Below are 20404 nucleotides of genomic sequence, written 5' to 3' on the forward strand. Positions count from 1 at the left end.
GTAGTTCTCATATTATTTAGTGTTCTCTCTATATCTCACAAAACAATTTTCTGTTATAACAATGTTGTTATAATTAATAATTTTTAATATTCTCTTTCCCTGTTCAAGTTACTGTGTGGGTTCTCACTCTTGATTGAATCTTGATACATAAACAGTATATCCACAGAGGTGAATACTTTGTTAGTGAAATGGAATCTGCAACCTGGATGAACCTTGAATGGTGAATAAAGCAATCAAGTAATAGAAAAATACACGATATGATTTTTTAATAAAAGTTCAAAAAATGCTCACAAAGCCAAAAATATGTGAGTGATACAGCCACGTGTGGTAAAATTATAAGAAAAACAGGGGAAAGAGAAACAAATTCCTAGGAAGTGGTAATCATTGGCAGAAGAAGGTGCAACCGGCCTGCAGTACATGGAGGATTCAAAGATATTGGTAATGTTCCATTTCTTAAGCTGATTATTGGGTTCACAAATGTCGATTTCATTACTATTTTTCACTGTACATATGTTATATATTGTGATGGTTAAAGGTTGTGTGACAACTTGGCTAGGACATGATTCTCAGTGGTTTGGCAGTTATGATGTAGTTATGATGCAGCTATGTAATGATGTAATCACCTCTATAATGAGATCCCATATAATATAATCACTGCCATGATGAGCTCTATTATGAGTAGCCAATCAGTTGAAAGGGAGTTTCCTTGAGAGTTTGGCCTGCATCCAATATAGGTGGACTTTCTGGCAAAGCTCTCAGGCTTTTGCACACTCTGAATCCTGTAACTGGCTCCTGTTAACTGACCTCCAGTAATTGGGACTTGAGCTAGCAGCTTACCTGCCAATCTTGGGCTTCGTCTGTCTCTACAGGCTGTGAGCCACAGCCCTGCTGTCTGATCTGGTGATCTTGGGGTTGCCAGCCCCTGCACCTACATGAGTCAGGAGAAGCCTCCAGCCTGACCCACGGACTTGGGATTTTTCAGCCTCTGTGTGTACCACACACCACAACCTCAGGAGCCATTTCCTTGGTATAAATCTTTTTCTATGTATGTGTATATGTTGCTTAACTTTACATATGTCATTTTACTACTTTACTTTGTCTTCTCAAACCACCCTTTGAAATCTTCTGTTCAGCTCTTTTACTTCATCATTTCTGCTGTTTGCTTTAGCTACTCGACATTCAAAAGAAAGTTTAGGGTCTCTTTTAACATGCATTTTGGTCTTTTCTTTCTTTCCTGCCCTTTTAATGACATCTTGGTTTCTTCATGTATGATGTCCTTGATGTCATTCCAAAACTTGTCTCATCTTTGGTCTTTATAGTTCAATGCATCAAATCTATTCCTGAGATGGTCTCTAGATTCAGGTGGAAAATACTCAACGTCAGACTTTGGCTCTCTTGGACTTCTAATTTTATTCAGCTTTAACTTCAATTTGCATGTGAGCAATTGATGGTCTATTCTGCAGTCAGCCCCTGGCCTTGTTCTGACTGATGATATTGAGCTTTCCCATCCTCTCTTTCCACAAATGTAGTCAGTTTGGTTCCTGTGTATTCCATCTGGCAAGGTCCACGTGTATAGTCGCTGTTTATTGTTGAAAAAAGGTATTTGCAATGAAGAAATTGCTGGTCTTGCAAAATCCTATCATGTGATCTCTGGCACTGTTTCTATCCCCAAGGCCATATTTTTCACTACCAATCCTCTTCTTTGCTTCCAACTTTCATATTCCAATTCAACAGTCAAGTTGCAATATTGAAGGATCCTATGGGCAAAATACTGAATGAAGGAGGAAGCAGCAAAAGTAGATGCAAGGAATATACAGAGTCACTGTACCAAAAAGAATTGGTTGACATTCAATCATTTTGGGAGGTAGCACATGATCAAGAACCAATGGTACTGAAGGAAGAAGTCCAAGCTGCACTAAAGACACTGACAAAAAAACAAGACCCCAGGAACTGACAGAATACCAACGGAGATGTTTCAACAAATGGATACAGCACTGGAAATGCTCATTCGTCTATGCCAAGAAATTTGGAAGACAGCTACCTGGCCAACAGACTGGAAGAGATCCATATTTATGTCTATTCCAAAGAAAGGTGATCCAACCGAATGTGGAAATTATCAAACAATATTAATATCACACACAAGTAAAATTTTGCTGAAGATAATTCAAAAGCGGTTGCAGCAAAACATATACAGGGAACTGCCAGGAATTCAAGCTGGATTCAAGAAGACATGGAATAAGGAATATCATTGCTGATATCAGATGGATCCTAGCTGAAAACAGAGAATACAAGAAAGATGTTTCCCTGTGTTTTATTGACTATGCAAAGGCATTAGGCTGTGTGGATTATAACATATTATGGATAACATAGTGAAGAACAAGGTAATTTCAGAACACTTAACTATACTTATGAGGAGCCTGCACATAGACTAAGAGGCAGTTGTTTGAACAAACAAGGGGATACTACATAAAGTCAGGAAAGTTGTGCATCAGGGTTGTATCCTTGCACCATATTTATTCAATTTGTATGATGAACAAATAATCTGAGAAGCTGGACTATATGAAGGAGAATGGTGCATCAGGATTGGAGAAAGACTCATTAACAACCTGGGTTATGCAGATAACCCAACCTTGCTTGCTGAAAGTGAAGAGGACTTGAAGCACTTACTGATGAAGATCAAAGACTACAGTATGAATTACACCTCAACATAAAGAAAACAAAAATCCTCACAACTGAAGCAATAAGCAACATCATGGTAAAAGGAGAAAAGATTGAATTCATCAAGGATTTTATTTTACTTGGATCCACAATCAACACCCATGGAAATAGCAGTCAAGAAATCAAATGAAACACTGCATTAGGAAAAATCTCCTGCAAAAGACCTCTTTAAAGTATTCAAAAGCAAAGATGTCACTTTGAGGACTAAGGTGTGCCTGATCCAAGCCATGGTGTTTTCAATCGCCTCATATGCATGGGAAAGCTGGACAATGAATAAGGAAGACCAAAGAAGAGTTGATGCCTTTGAGTTGTGGTGCTGACAAAGAATATTGAATACACCATTGGCTTTCAAAAGAATGAACAAATCTGTCTTGGAAGTAGTACAGCCAGAATGCTCATTAAAAGCAAAGATGACAAGACTTCACCTGACCTACTTTGGACATGTGATCAGGAGAGACCAGTCCCTGGAGAGGGACATCATGCTTGGTAAAGTACAGGGTTAAAGAGGAAGATCCTCAAGGAGATGGATTGACACAGTGGGTGCAACAATGGGCTCAAGCACAGCAACAGTTGTGAGGGTGGCGCAAGACTGGGTTGATTCATTCTGTTGTACATAGGGTTGATCTGAGTCAAAACCAACTTGATGGTACCTAACAACAACAACACAATTCACTGGTTCTGATTCTCCAGAGAACCTAGGCTAAGACATTTGGTACTGAGAGTGATTCTGGAGAAATAAAATTATAAGGGTGAGTTTTTTAAATTAGTTCTCAAGTCTGGTTAGTTTTAAATATGTTGACCCTTCTTTCAGTAGTAAAGAGGGCACTGCTGATTCATGGTATGAGATGGTAATAGAAATACAAAAAATATCACCACCAATAGATCAGGCATTTGTGAGAGGTACGGCCCTGGGTGATCACATGTTTGATACCTTTCTACAATTTTGTCAGAATGAAACATATAAGGAAGCTGCTTGATTGGCCCTACTTTCGCTTGACAAAGTGGTGAAAAAAAGGGATGGGCTCAGGGCTTCAGAGTCATAGATTGACTGCTGCATATATGACCTCAAAATTTCCACTTGTGCCTTGAAAGAAAGCCTTATTTCTTGTGGTAAAAGCACTGATATTGTCCAAAACCAAGCTGAGGGTCTTATAATAACACTGGCTGAATTACAATGCCAATTGAATTCTCAACCTTGAATGATGTCTAAAGTGAGGGCATTGATTGGGAAGAAATGGGATCCTGAAACTTGGAATGGAGACATATGGGCAGATAATCAAGAAGCTGGTAACAATGAACCCCTAAATTCCACTAAATGGCTCTTGCCAACAGAACCAGCCCTCTCACTCCCATCTGAGGAGGTTACTCCATCTTTGTCTGTTAAGCCACCCTCCCCAGTAAAACCATTAGCCTGTCTATCCCCATCTGATGAGATTAAGCCAGCTGTATCTGAAGAGCCTTTGTCTTAAGTCACTGCCTGGGGCATCCCCTGGGGCAGATGCCTTACAAGATGTTGCTAAATGTTCTTAGAACATATCCCCACCACTCATTTTTGCCTCTAGACCTATACGTAGACTTAAGTCCCAGCAAGCCCCAAAAGGGGAAACACAAAGTGTGATCCAGGAAGAGATACACTACACTCCAAGAGAACTACTTAAGTTTTTTAATATGTACAAACAGAAATCTGGGGAAGTGTGGGAATGGCTATTAAGGGTATGGAATAATAGTGCAAGGAACATAAAAATGGGTCAGTCTGAGTTCATTGATATAGGTCCGCTAAGCACAGATCCTTCATTTAATGTTTCAGCTTGAGAGGTTAGGAAAGGATCAAACAGTTTATTTGGTTGGTTCACTGAAGGATGGGTTAAGCAGTGGACTACACGAAATCAAGTTGAAGTGCCAGACTTGCCTTGGTGTACTGTAGAAGAAGGTATCCAAAGACTTAGGGAAATTGGCATGTTAGTGTGTATTTATCAGGTTAGGCCCACAGACTAACACATGGAGTTCCCAGAGGACACACCTTTGACCACAACTGTGAGTCACAAATTTGTGAAGGGAGCCTTGGCATCCTTGAAGACTGCTGTGATTGCTATTTTATGTAAGTCAGGTTTGACAGTGGGAATTGCCCTAACTGAATTAAGATACCTAACTACAATGGGACCAATTGGACCCTGTGGTGGTAGGGGCTAAGTGGCAGTATTCAATCAACAAAGACAAGGTGGGCATGGTTACCATAATGGACAGTGGAGTCAAAGCAATAATCAAAATAGCCTGACTCTTATGCACTTATGTCATTGGCTACTTAGTCATGCTGTCCCTAGTGTGAAAGAGATTGGAAGCCTATTATTTACTTGATCTGTACAAGTGGAAGAATTCTAGGTCAAGTAGAGATTGAACGCTTAGCCATGGGCCACCAAGTCACCATGAGGCCTGAGCTGCCTATCATGAACTGGGTGTTGTTGGACCCAGAGTCATAAAGTCAGGCTTGCACAGCAGCACTACATCATTAAATGGAAATGGCATATACAAGACTGTCCCTGAGCAGGACCTGAAGGCACAAGGAAGTTGCATGAAGAAGTGTCCCAAATGCCCATGGTCTCCATTTGTCACATTACCTGTCCTTTCCCAGTCTGCACCTTTGGCCTCATAGGGAGTTCCTTATGATCAGTTGACTGAGGAATAGAAAACTCATGCCTGGTTTACAAATGGTTCTGCACAAAATGAAGGCACCATGTGAAAGTGGACAGCAGCAGCACTACAGCCCCTTTCTGGGAACTTCTTGAAGAACAGTGGTGAAGAGAAATCTTCCCAATGGGAAGAACTTTGAGCAGTGCACCTGGCTGTTCACTTTGCTTGGAAGGAGAAATGGCCAGTTGCATGATTGTATACTATTTCCGGGCTGTAGCCAGTGGTTTGGCTGGATGGTCAGAGACTTGGAAGGAACACGATTGGAAATTTGGTAATGACCTTCTTCCTTGGGGAAGAGATATGTGGACAGACCTCTCTGAATGGACCAAAGAAGTGAAGATATTGGTGTCTCATGTGAATTCTCACCAAAGGGTGACTTCGGCAGAGGAGGATTTTAACAATAAAGTGGATAAGATGACGTGTTCTGTGGTAATCAGTCATCTTCTTTCCCCAGCCTTTCTCGTCATTGCCCAATGGGTTCATGAACAAAGTGGCTATGGTAGCAGGAATTGAGGTTATGCACGGGCTCAGCAACATGGGCTTCCTCTCACCAAGGGTAACTTGGCTACAGCCACTGCTGAGTGCCCGAACTGCCATCAGCAGAGACCAATACTGAGTCCCTGATATGGCATCATTCCTCGAGGAGATCAGCCAGCAACCTGGTGGCAGGCTAATTACACTGACTGCTCAAATCATTGGGAAGGGCGACATTTTGTTCTTACTGGTATAGACACTTACTCTAGATACGGATTTGCCTTCCCTGAACACAATACTTCTGCCAAAACTACTACCTGTGAACTTACAGAATGCCTTATCCACCATCATGGTATCCCACACAGCATTGTCTTGGATCAAGAGACTCACTTCACAGAAAATGAAGTGCAGAATGGGCCCATGCTCATGGAATTTGCTGGTTTTACCATGTTCCCCATCATCCCGAAGCAGGTGGCTTGACAGAATAATGGAACGGCCTTCTAAAAACAAAATTATGGCATCAGCTAAGTGACAATACCTTCCAGCGTTGGGGCGATTTCTCCAGAAGGCTGTATATGCTCTAAACCAGCATCCAATATATACTGCTGTTTCTACCATAGCCAGGATTCATGGTCAGGAATCAAGGGGTGGAAATGGGAGTGGCACACCACTCACTATCACCCCTAGTGATCTCACAAAATTTTTGCTTCCTGTCCCCATGACCTTACGCTCTGAGGGTCTAGAGGTCTTAGTTCCAAAGGGAGGAATGCTCCTACTATAAGACACAACACTGATCCCACTGAACTGGAAGTTAAGAATGCCGCCTGGCCACTTTGGGCTTCTCACGTCCCTGAAACAAGCAAAGAAGGTAGTTACTGTATTGGCTGGTGTGACTGATCCTAATAACCAAGAGGAAATCAGACTGATGTTACATAATGGAAGTAAAGAACTGCATGTCAGGAATACAGGAGAACCCTTAGGGCATCTCGTAGTACTACCATGCCCTGTGATTAAAGTCACTGGAAAACTATAGCAACTCAGTTCCAACATGACTATTAATGGCCCAGACCCTTCAGGAATAAAGGTTTGGGTCACCTCACCAAGCAAAGAACCATGACCAGCTGAGGTGCTTGCTGAGGGTAAAGGGAATACAGAATGGGTGGTAGAAGAAAGTAGTTCTAAATAACAGCTACAACCATGTGATCCATTGCAGAAATGAGGCCTATAATTATGAGTATTTCTTCCTTGTATGTGTGCGTGAAATATTTTTGTTTTCTTCACTTAAAAAATTTAAGATGTAAATAGGTCTAATGCATTTTTTATTGTACATGTGTTAGTTGTATCGTGTTAGTGGCAAGTATGACTTTATAATAATTGTCATTTTTTAGAGATGTATACAGGTGCCAAGTTGACAAGGAGTGGACTGTGGTCATTAAAGTTATATGTCAACTTGGCCTCCAAAGTCTGTGAGTCAGAGGTGTGACATGCTGATCATAGGTTTGCCAGCCCCTGCAGCTACTTGTGTTAGGAGAAGCCTCCAGCCTGACCCTCAGTCTTGGGGCTTTCTAGCCTCTACAAACATGTGAGCCAATTTCTTGATATAAATCTCTCTCTCTATATATACATATTTATATACGCTTCACTGGCTTTGCTTCTCTAGAGAACCCAGCCTAAGATATGTATATGTAACCTTTTATATAAATGATATATTTCTTATTTAAAAAAGCAATTATCCCTAAATGTGATTAGACCAGAGCTTCTCAACTAGTGTGCTAAGACACTGACCCTCTTAGCCATGGGTGGCGAGGCAGGACCTGGGGGTCTCTGAGTTGGAGCAGCTTTGTGCATTTTCCCCTTTGTGCTCTATCACATACAGATATTTGCTATGTGTGAAACTACATGAATGCATTTGGAAAGACTGAGTTAAAACTTGATTCCCTGATGTGCCAGAGGAGAATTTTACTATATTAGGCTGTTCTTAGTTTTAACACCTACTTCAACTTTACAATAACCTTCTATAATTAAAGAATAAAACTGTCTATGTCTTTCAATCCATAGGGAGAAGAAAAATGAATGCTAAGAGAAATACATATATTAATGTAATATACACACATATATAACCGACTATTTTTTTTAGTCTATCAACATGGCCATGATGATTCTTTCAGAGTAATTCACCAACTCAATATGGGCTCTTGAATGAACCCTCTCAGGCTACTTCTCTCAGAGTCCCTGCTGCAGCCTGCACTGTGAAGGCTACAATAGAAATCTGTCTCTTGACTTCTTCCCAGGCTTTAGAAGGCTCCACTTTGCTTCCAATATCAAACAGAGCATCATAAATTCCTGGAAATGACTCCCCTGCATATTTGTTGTGGCTGCTTGGAGCGTAGATGACATGCCTGTTGACAGAAAGAGTTTGCTGTCTGTCAGTTGTCCAAATGATATATGAAAGAAAAAAAAACAAAACAAGAGCACTCTGCAATTCCTGGATTGCATATTCCTTAACTGTATTATTTTAATGAGCCACTTGTCAATTAAGCTTCCAAGTTCAACCATCTCCAAAGGTAAGCCTATGAAATATGTATTAATTGACTATTAGGAAAGTGAGTAAATGGAGCATAATACGTGTGTTTTTCATACGTCTACACATGTTTATATATAAACATACATATATTTAAAAGGGGAGAGGGTCTAAAATTATACATACCACAGTATAAACAGGATTGTATATGTGGCTGATGGGACTGGGGAGATTATTGTTTTCTCTTGTGGCTTTCTTGATTTTCTATATTTCGTACAATAAGCATATATTCTTTTATAATAAACAAAACATAAATGCTAAAAATAGGAATATGTAAGAATCATTATATTTTATGAAGGGATAATATATCATTTACTACATATATTTTGTAATTTTCTATTTGCTTTCAAGGAATCAACTGTGATATTCTCTTCACAGTGCTAAAAAATGACCAAAAAAAATTATAATGTCATAAATTTGTTTTCTTACCTGTAGAAAGGCCTGTCTGGTAGCCCTAAAGGATCAATAAATGCTCTTTCCAGAAACATTAGCTGATCATTCATAATTCTCAGTAGCATTGGGCTAAAAAAGTAAGTGAATACAGTTATAACTTCAAGAAAATGTGTGCACTACAAGAAAATTAAAAACTAAAAAACCAAACCTGTTGCTGTTGAGTTGATTCTAACTCATGGAGACCCTATAAGACACAGTAGAATGGCCCCATAGTGTTTCCAAGGGTGTGATCTTTACGGAAGGAGACATAGCTAATATATTTTAAATTTCTGTAATATACAAATTAAGAACAAAAATACATACAGTCACTGTATTTTGGAATCCTATAACTATTCTGTTAAGGCTTATAAAACCACAGAAACAGTTATATATGCCCAAGGAAAGTAAAAAGTGATTGTAATCTTTATTTACATTGAAATAATAATCAATTGATAAACCTTGATATTTTAAATATAAAGCCTCCCCCCCCCCCGCAAAAAAAAGAACCCATTGCCATTGAGTCGATTCTAACTCATGGCAACCCTATAGGACTGAGTAGAACTGTCCCATATGGTTTCCAAGGAGCAGCTGGTGGATTCAAACTGCCGACCTTTTGGTTAGCAGCCAAATGCTTGAACACTGTGCCACCAGGGTACCATTTTAAATATAGGCAAGACTTTTTTCACCTTAAGTATTCTAACACTCTAGTAATAGAAGTCGTATCTGTATTGAAATTAGATAATATATTAATGCTTAGTAGGATATTTGGCAAATTATAAACGTTTACCAAAAGATAGCTACTCATGCTTTCACTATTATTATTAAAGATAGGTGTATCACGAAGACAAGAGATGGTGTGTACTTCATCCTTTCAACAATATTTGAGTGCCTGCTATATATCAGACACTCTGTGCTCTCACAGAGCCTGTATTACAAAAGGGATGGTGGTTGTGATATTGTATTATAAATTTTCAATATAATTGAAAATTTACCCACAAGCCTTAAATAGTTCAGCAATAAAGTACTGAATTCATTATATTAATTTTGTCATAATTTAATTAACTAATGAGAAATAATCATTATAATAAAGAATAAATTATTTATTAATTTAATTAAACAACAGTCTTGTTATAATTTAGTTTTATTAGTAACAGCTACCATTTACTGATTGCTTCCTATGTTCTAGTTCCAGTTCCAAGTGTTTATACAATATATTATTTTAATCTTCAGAGCAATCCTACAAGGTAAGGATGAGATAAGTAAGGCTCAGTAGTTAAATAACTCATCCAGGATAAAAACTCAAAAGTTGCAGAGTCAGAATAGGAGATCAGTACTACTCTTTCAGAAGCCCTGGTGGCAGAGTGATTAAGTGCTCAGCCGCTAACCAAAAGGTCAGCAGTTCAAACCCACCAGTCTCTCTGCAGAAGAAAGATGTGGCAGTTTGCTTCTGTAAAGATTACAGGTTGGAAACCCTATGGGGCAGTTCTACTCTGTCCTATAATGTTGCTATAAGTTGGAACAGACTCGACGGCAATGGATTTGGTTTGTTTGGGTTTAACTACAATTTCAGCTGCACTATGTGCTGAAAGGAAAATAGGCAAAACTAGTCTCCATGATCTGAATTTGAGCATTTTCACCATCCATTTATTTAGCATCATAAACTCAGGTTTTGTGATAGCATAAAAGTAAACTAAGCATAAGACTTTACCTGTGAGCAGTTCACATAAACTAACAAAAGAGACAACTGAATGAAAAATGATTTCAATAAGATGCTATAGGATTCTTAACTGAATTCACAAAGCATGGCTAGGAACAAAAAAATCAAACGGATATGCACACATACACACCTGTACACACACACACACACACACGTCTCTCCCTCTGGAGGTAATGAGATCAGCAAGTGGTAGAAAACAATGCATGCTCTGAGAAAAGGAGAGCTTGGTTGAAGAATGAGGAGGGAAGAGCAAGATGATGAAGTGAGTGGAGGCTCCCATTTACTCCCCCAGCAACTAATCCACTGAACAAAGAATCAAAACAAGCACAGACTGAGATCTTAGAACACTGAGCAGCATCTGAGTTATTGGAGAGTCAGGGGGAATCCAGAAGCAAGGGAGAAGAGGAGTGGAAATGGCACAGCAGGTGGGAGAACCTGCCTGCTAACATCGGGAGTGCTCGCTTATTGCAGCCATTTTAGGACAGGGCTGGGTAATACCCCAAACAGGGAACACAGAAAAAGAACTAATCTGAGGAGGCTGTAGCCAAACTTTTTTTTAAGGTGGCACAAATTGGTTGTGGGAATTCATAGGTAGTATAACTGGGTGGGGGTGAAGAGACATTGTGTCATTGGGACAGAGTGCTTTTGAATCTTGCTGAGGTCTGAGACAGATGGACACTAGGACCGGGAGAAACAGTGGGGCAGCAGGGAGAGAGGAATACTTTGGACTGACAAGATGTCACATCACAGAGAGAGACAGCCCACAGCGGGACACTGATTGAGGCTGTACCTGTGAGAGAAACAAAGAGAGCCCCTCACCTTCACCACAGGAAAGTTGAGCCTCACCACTTATGTGCACCCACTTCAGTGCATGTGTACTGAATTCCAGAGATCAAGCATCCAAAACTCCTAAATAAGCACTGAGAAAAAAACCTAAGTATAGGAGAGCTTTCTAGTTTTTCCCAGGAGAAGATACCAGGCCTGCAGCTGCTGGGTCAATTCTGACTCATAGAAACCATGAGATTCAGTGGAGCTGCACTGTGGGGTTCCCAGGGCTGTGAGTCTTTGCAGAGATGAGTTGCCACATGTTTGTCCCATGGAGAGGCTGGTGATTGCAGGCCCCAGATTTTCGGTTGGCAGCTGGGCTCTTGGCCCCTGTGCCACCCAGACATCCAACCAGAAAACTTTCCCATGAAAACAAGAATACAATATTTAAAGTAAAAAAAAAGATGACAAATGGCCCAAGCTCAAAAAAATTAGTAAAACACAAAAAAATCACAAAAGAAGAAGGACCAGTCAAAAGCAAAGTATTAAAAAGAGGAAATTTCTCCTACGGAGGCTAGAATAATTCAAAGAATTGATAATTTTCAGACTATGATGCTAAATACGCTTAAAGAAAGCAAAAAAAAAAAAAAAAAACACAGAAAACAAAATATCAGAGATTGGGAAACAAATGGAGGAACAAAACGAGAGACTCAATATCAAAATAAAAAGAGAACTCCTGCAACTGATGAATAAAACGGCTGAATTAGTGAAAGCCAGAGAAACACTCAACAATACAGTTGAACAGTCAGACGACAGAATAAATGAACTAGAAGACAAAATAACTGAGTTTATCAAGTCTCAAGAGAAAAGAACAAAGAAAAGAGAACAGACCGAAAAGGAAATAATGGAATTCAGTTAAGAAATCTAACATTAGAATTATTGGAATCCCAGACCACCATGACAACAATAAAGGCATAGAAATGATTTTCCAAGAGATAATCAGAGAGAATTTCCCAGGCCTGAACAGTGAACCAAGGCTACAAATACAGGAAGCTACATGAACCCCAGTTGAAAGAGACACGAAAAGATCAGCTTCATTCCATATCCTAATAAAATTCTTGAAAACCAAAGAGAGAAGAGAATTCTGAAAGGAGCAAGAGAAAAATGCAATATAACATACCAAGAGGCTTTCATAAGAATCAGTTCAGATTTCTCCCCCAAAATTCTAGATGCTAGAAGACAATTTAGCAATATATATAAAATACTGAAAGAAAACAATTGACAGCAAGAATTCTTTGCCCAATAAAGTTGTCATTCAAAAACAAGAGGGAAATCAAGACATTTCCAAGCAAATGGAGGTGCTGAGAAATTTGCCATCACCAGATCAGGGAGTACTCCAAATGGAAAGATAAGAGCATTAAATAAATACTCATATCTACACATGGGAAAAATAAAAAAAAAAATGAGAGATGTCAAAAAGTCTTAAAAAACACAGGCAATTATAATGACCAAGTTCATGATACTTTCAGGGAATAAACTCAATAACTAAAGCCTCCAAACAATACAACACCAAGTTTGTAAAAAATGAGTACAAATTAAACTCATCAAATAAAAACCCAAACCAAACCCATTGCCATTGAGTTGATTCTGACTCATAGCAACCCTACAGGACAGAGTAGAACTGCCCTGTAGGGTTTTCAAGAAGCAGATGGTGGATTCAAACTGCTGACCTTTTGGTTAGTAGCCTGTGCTTTTAACCACTGTACCATCCGGGCTCCCCAACTCATCAAATATAGGCTATATATGGATGTTAATGGAGACACATCAACAGAAATGCAGAAGGGAGGAGCATATCAGGAATAGATTTATTATGTTAGGGTTGTATGTTAACAGTTGCTTATACATTAAACATTATTGCAATTGTAAGTTGTGTAATGTAACACATGTGGTAACCACTAAGAAATCACCAAGAAGAAACATTGAGAAGGAAATTAGCAAAAAGGCTTATCACAAGAAAGTAGCCAAATACAAACAAAAATCAGAATAAAACAAAGAAGATATAAAACACTCAAAAAACAAACAAAAAAATGATGGGGTAGACACTTCGTTTTCAGTAATAACCTTAAATTTGAAGGGTCTAAATGCCCCAGGTAAAATGCAGAGAGTGACAGGCTGGACTAAAAAAACAAACGAAAAAACAGATCCATCCTTTTGGTGTCTACAAGAAGCAAACCTTAGACTAAGGACATAAACAGACTGAAAATAAAGGCACAAGGAAAAATATACCATGCAACCAGCAAAAAAAAAAAAAAAAAAAAGAGCAGGGTGGACATACTGGTATCAGATAAAATAGACTTTAAATCAAAATCTATTATAAGAGATAAAAAAGGATATTACATAATGATAAAAAGGTCAATCCAGCAAGAAGACATAACAATTATAAATATATATACACCTAACAGCAATGCAACAAAATACATGAAACAAATACTGACTAATATGAAAGGAAAAACAGGCAACTCCACAATAATAGTAGGTGACTTCAACATACCACTTTCAATTACAGACAGAACATCTAAGAAAAAAGATCATCAAAGACACTGAGAACTTAAATAAAACTATAAGCCAATTGGACCTAACAGAAATATATAGAACACTTCATACAGCATCAGAACAATATACATTCTTCTCCAGCACACATGGATCATTTTCCAGAAAAAATGATATTATAGGACACAAAACAAGTCTCAACAAATTTTAACAGGCTGAAATCAAACAAAGCATCTTCTCTGACCATAATAGTATGAAGCTAGAAATCAACAAGAGGGAAATTAAGAGAAAAAAAAAAAAGCAAAACATGAAAACTAAATAATAATACCACTAAAAAACAACTGAGCCATAGAATAAATTAAAAGTGAAATTTTAAAATTCTTACAATCAAATGAAAATGCAACATATTAAAATCTTTAGAACATAGGAAAAGCTATACTCAGAGGGAAATATATAGTAATAAATGCCTACATTAAAAAGAAGATTCAAAATCATTGGCTTAAATCAACAACCTGAACAAATAGAAAAGGAAGAGCAAAAGAAGCCAAAAGCTATCAGGAAAAAAAAAAAGGGGGGGGGGGGAATACTAAAGATCAGGGCAGAAATAAATGAAGTAGCAAATAGAAAAACAATAGAAAGAATCAACAAAACCAAAAATTGGCTCTTTGAAAGGATCGATAAAATGGACAAACCACTGGCTAGATTGCCAAAAGAAAAAAAAAACAAAAGGAAGAGGCAGATAACCAAATTATGATCCTACAAAGATAAAGATCATAACAGATTACTGTGAAAAATTGTACTTCAACAAATTTGAAAACCTAGATGAAATATAAAAATTCCTAGAAACACACTACCTACCCAAGCAGAGGTAGAAAATTTAAACAGACCATTACAAAAAAAGAAATAGATGTCATCAAAAAACTGCCAACAACAACAAAAATTCCCAGGTTGAGATGGCTACTCTGGAGAATTCTACAAAACTTTAAGAGAAGAGTTGACACCAATCCTATCCATTCTCTTCAAAATACATAGAAGAAGATGGAACAGGACTGAGCTCTTTCTATGAGGCCAGCATAACCCTGGTATCTAAACCAGACAAAGACATCATAAAAAAAGAAAATTACAGGTCAATATTTCTTATGAACATAGATGCAAAAATTGTCAACAAAATTCTAGCCAAAAGACTTCACCACCATATAAAAAAACAACAACAGAAAACCACACACCATGATCAAGTGGAATTCATACCAGGATTACAAAGGCGTTTTAATATCAGAAAATCAATCTATGTAATCCACCACATAAATAAAACAAAGGAAAAAAACCATATGATCATACCGATTGATGCAGAAAAAGCATTTGATAAAATTCAACACACTTTCCTGATAAAAACTCTCAGCAAAATAGGAATAGAAAGGGATTTTTCAACATAATTAAGAGCATGTATGCAAAACCAACAGCCAACATTATACTTTATGAAGAAAAGTTGAGAGTCTTCCCTTTGATAACAAGGATATCTGTTATCATCACTCTTATTCAGAGCTGATGTCCTGAATTTGGACTTTTAGACTACTAGACTGTGAGAGAATAAACTTTTTGTTAAAGCCATTCAATTTTTGGTATTTCTGTTATAGCAGGACTAGATAACCAAGACAGGGACCCTCTTGGCCTTATACAGTTTCACAGGAGCAGCTGGTGGATTCAAACTGCTGACCCACTGGTTGGCAGCTAAGCACTTTAACCACTGTGCCACCAGGGCTCCAATATATACCCTAGAGATCTAAAAATATGCTGTAAACAGACATATGCACACTTATCTTCATTGCTCCTTTATTCACATTAGCAAATAAATGGAAACAACTGAAGTTTCCAACAATGGTGGATGAATGAATGCGCAAATTGTGGTACATACATACAGTGGAATACTATGCAACCATAAAGAACAACGATGAACCCATGAAACATACTATAACATGGATGGACCTGGAGGACATAATGCTAAGTGAAGCAAGCCAAGCATATAAGTACGAATATTGTATGATCCCTCTTTTATAAGAAGAATGGATAAAAATAGAGACACCAATGTTCATTGCTGGTTACAAGGGAGGGGTGTGGGAAAAGTAGGCTTTATAGTAGAGACTTATTTTTGGTGATGGGAAAAGTAGCATCAAATGCAGCTGTAGTGAACATAGCACAACGAAAGTAAAAACAAGTGTTTGAGCAAATATGGACGGGTGCAGGGGAACTGGTATACAGGTAGGTACAGATGTGTACACAGGTGAAAACGGATAGAAGTACCTATAGGGACGTGCAAAAACAAATATGTGGGTGTAGGCACATACGCTTACTGAAGACACAAATACTGATACTCCTCAGACATAACCAAACACCTTCCAACGTTGGTTTTCTGGATTTGAAGGGTCAGGACCACACTGTCATGGGACAACTCAGTCAACTGGCATAACATAGTTCACAAAAATCGTGATCTGCATCCTAGTGAAGTGAGTAGTGTCTAAAAGGGTCTTAAAGCTTGTGAGTGGCCATCTAAGACACAACCACGGGTCTCTACTTGCCAGGAGCAAAACAGTAAGAAAATAGCCAAAAGCACAGAGAAAAAACAAGTCTACATGAGCCACAACCTCATCAACTCTGAGACCAGGGAGGCAGAGCCAAGGTGGTGGAATAGACAGATGCTTGTTTTTTTTTTTTTTTCTGGTGAGACTTCTTTACAACAAAGACCCAAAAAAACAAGTGAAGTGAGTATATTTGTGACGAGCCGGTGGCCCTGAGCTTGAAAGGCAAGCTTAGAAAATGAACTGAGGGGCAGGGGGAGGAAGAGACCATTCAGAAGCAGAGAGGAGTTACCAGACCTGAATCGTGGGGAGCCCTCAGGTACCATTCCCGGAGCGGTGATGGTGGTGGGCTGGTACTAGTGTTTGGCTGCAGTTTCCTCAGGGAGAAGCAGCCAGCCACACAGCCTACTCACACCTCTGGAACCTGAGAAGAACAGTGCTCTCAGCAAAAGCTTAAGTACTTGCGTGTATTTTGCCGTGACCCTCACCCCCAACCTGGCTTCAGTGCTGAATTCCGTGGGCCTGAGATAGGCCCTGCTGAGCATCTAGAGCCATCCTCCTGGCCTTGGGGAAGGAAAAGATTTGCAGTTGGGGGAAAAGATATTTTGCTAGCTCCACTAACCAGGGGAGCTCAGGACAGAAGTGGCTCCTGTCCAGGCATAAACCGTCCATGGACTTTGAGCACATTTCCCTTCTGCATGGACTTGTGTGGGCCTATTTCGGGAGAATAGGCCCTTGTTCGCAGACTCCAGCCATTTCAGCTGTGCAGTGGAGAGGTGGCTGTTTGATGTTTGACATTGCTTTGTGTATTAAACAGGGTCCTTACCTACCCACATCAGGGACCTAAGAACTGGTAGCTCCATTCAGGTCACCCAGCCACCTGCAACAGGGATCCAAGGATAACTGGTACCTCCCAGTCCTTACAACCAAAAACTTTGGGTGCTCATGGTCCGTATGCAGAACCCACCCACCTGCAAGCTTTAGAGAACAGGGATGTGCTTTCCTCAGAGACACTCGGGGGTCAGCTCTCAGCACCCTTCCTTGTTCAGAGCATGACCCCCTGCTGCAATCAGATACCAGTATATATGCCAATCACCCCTGCCCCTCTAAGACTGTAGGACAGAGCCTGTACCACACACTTGACGATCAGCTACCTGGAAACCTGAGCTGAATTCATACAAGAAAACTGAATGAACTCCTAGACTGATACCTCATAACAACTCTAGCCATTTGGGTAGAGGACGTCAGAGCTCCAAAGGCAAAAATAATCAAGGTAGCTCGCTCAAGAAACCCATAGGGGTATACCAAAACAAAACAAAGCAAGAAGCTACGACACAGTAAGCAAGCATAAACTAATACGACAACTTCTAGATGGCTCGGAGACAACAGTCAATATCAAGTCACATAAAGAAACAGACCATGATCACCTTAACAAGCTCTCAAAACAAAGAATCCAGGGATCTTCTAGATGAAAGTGCATTCCTGGAACTACCTGATGCAGAATACAAAAGTTTAATATACAGAACCCTTCAAGACATCAGGAAGGAAATATGGCAATACACAGAACAGGACAAGGAACACACAGATAAAGCAATTGAAGAAATTAGAAAGATTATTCAGGACCATAATGAAAAGTTTAACAAGCTGGAAAAATCCACAGACAGATAGCAATCAGAAATTCAGAAGATTAACAATAAAATTACAGAAGTAGACAACTCAATAGAAAGTCAGAGAAGCAGAATTGAGCAAGTAGAAGCCAGAATTTCTGAACTCGATGCCAGATCACTTGGCACAAATATATTTGAAGAAAAATCAGATAAAAGAACTAAAAAAAATGAAGAAACCTTAAGAATCATGTGGGACTCTATCAAGAGAAATAACCTACGAGTGATTGGAGTACCAGAACAGGGAGGGATAACAGAAAATACAGAGAAAATTGTTGAAGATTTGTTGGCAGAAAACTTCCCTGATATTGTGAAAGATGAGAAGATATCTATCCAGGATGCTCATCAAACTCCACATAAGGTAGATCTTAAAAGAACATCACCAAGACTTATTATAATCAAGCTTGCAAAAACCAAAGATAAAGAGACAATTATAAGAGCAGCGAAGGATAAAAGAAGTTACCTACAAAGGAGAGCCAATAAGAATAAGCTCGGACTACTCGGCAGAAACCATGCAGGCAAAAAGGGAATCGGATGACATATTTAAAAAACTGAAGGAAAAAAATTGCCTGCCAAGGATCGTATATCCATCAAAACTGTCTCTTAAATATGAAGGTGAAATGAAGACATTTCCAGATAAACACGAGTTGAGGGAATTCATAAAAACCAAACCAAAACTCCAAGAAATACTAAAGGGAGTTCTTTGGTTAGAAAATCAATAATATCAGGTATCAACCCAAGACTAGAACACTGGGCAGAGCAACCAGAAGTCAACCCAGACAGGGAAATCCAAAAAAACAAAGCAAGATTATTTAAAAAAAAAAAAAAAAAAAAAAACCCGAAACAGGGTAACAGAGACGTTATTATGTAAAAGAAGATAACATTAAAATAATAAAGAGAGACTAAGAAATGTAATCATAGTCCTTCCATATGGAGAGGAAGATATAGCGATACAAAGAAATAAAAGTTAGGTTTAAATTTAGAAAATAGGGGTAAATAATAAGGTAACCACAAAGGAGACAAACTACCCTACTCATCAAAATAAAATGCAAAAAAAAAAAAAATAGAGACTCAGCAGAAACAAAATCAACAACAAATATGAGGAAAGGACAACATATAAAGTATATCTACTCAGCACATAAAATTAAGTGGGAAAAAGACACAAAAAAAGACATCAAAATGATAGCACTACATTCATACCTATCCATAATAACGCTGAATATAAATGGAATAAATGCACCAATAAAGAGACAGAGAATGGCAGAATGGATTAAAAAACACGATCTGTCTATATGCTGCCTACAAGAGATGCACCTTAGACTTAGAGACACAAACAAACTAAAATTCAAAGGATGGAAAAAATATATCAAGCCAACAACAATCAAAAAAGATCAGGAGTGGCAATGTTAATTTCTGACAAAATGGATTTTAAAGTTAAATCCATCAGAAAGGATAAGGAAGGACACTATATAATGATTAAAGGGGCAATACACCAAGAAGATATAACCATATGAAATATTTATGCACCCAATGACAGGGCTCCAAGATACATAAAACAAACTCTTTCAGCGTTGAAAAGGAAGATAGACAGCTCCACAATAGTAGTAGGAGACTTCAACACCACTTTCGGTGAAGGACAGAACATCCAGAAAAAAGCTCAATAAAGACACGGAAGATCTAAATGCCACAATCCACCAACCTGACCTCATAGACATATACAGAACACCCCACCCAACAGCAACCAAGCATACTTTCTTTTCTAGTGCACATGCAACATTCTCTAGAATAGACCACATATTAGGTCATAAAGCAAGGCTTAGCAGAATCCAAAACACTGAAATATTACAAAGCATCTTCTCTGACTATAAGGCCATAAAAGTGGAAATCAGTAACAGGAAAAGCAGGGAAAAGAAATCGGAAAAGAAATCAAACACATGGAAACCGAACAATACCCTGCTCAAAAAAGATTGGATTATTGAAGACATTAAGGATGGAATAAAGAAATTCAGAGAATCCAATGAGAATGAAAACACGTCCTATCAGAACCTTTGGGACACAGCAAAAGCAGTGCTCAGAGGCCAATTTATATCAATAAATGCACACATCCAAAAAGAAGAAAGGGCCCAAATCAAAGAATTATCCCTACAAGTTGAACAAATAGAAAGAGAGCAACAAAAGAAACCCACAGGCACCAGAGGAAAAAAAATAGTAAAAATTAGAGCTGAACTAAATGAAATAGAAA

At 38.7% G+C, this 20404-nt stretch overlaps 1 protein-coding gene across 1 annotated transcript in view; it reads right to left on the reverse strand.

Moving 5' to 3' along the window:
• Positions 1-8089: 8089 nt before the first annotated feature.
• The window catches only part of LOC126078777 (Putative N-acetylated-alpha-linked acidic dipeptidase), a 67462-nt gene continuing 55147 nt past the window's right edge, over positions 8090-20404 (reverse strand). The window contains exons 18-19 of the mRNA XM_049889564.1: positions 8891-8983; positions 8090-8279 (exon numbers count right to left, since the gene is read on the reverse strand). Of these exons, the coding sequence (XP_049745521.1) occupies positions 8090-8279; positions 8891-8983 (283 nt within the window). The remainder of the gene's footprint in view (positions 8280-8890; positions 8984-20404) is intronic.

The sequence above is a fragment of the Elephas maximus genome, chromosome 7 (assembly GCF_024166365.1).
Source record: "Elephas maximus indicus isolate mEleMax1 chromosome 7, mEleMax1 primary haplotype, whole genome shotgun sequence".
Classification (NCBI taxonomy): domain Eukaryota; kingdom Metazoa; phylum Chordata; class Mammalia; order Proboscidea; family Elephantidae; genus Elephas; species Elephas maximus.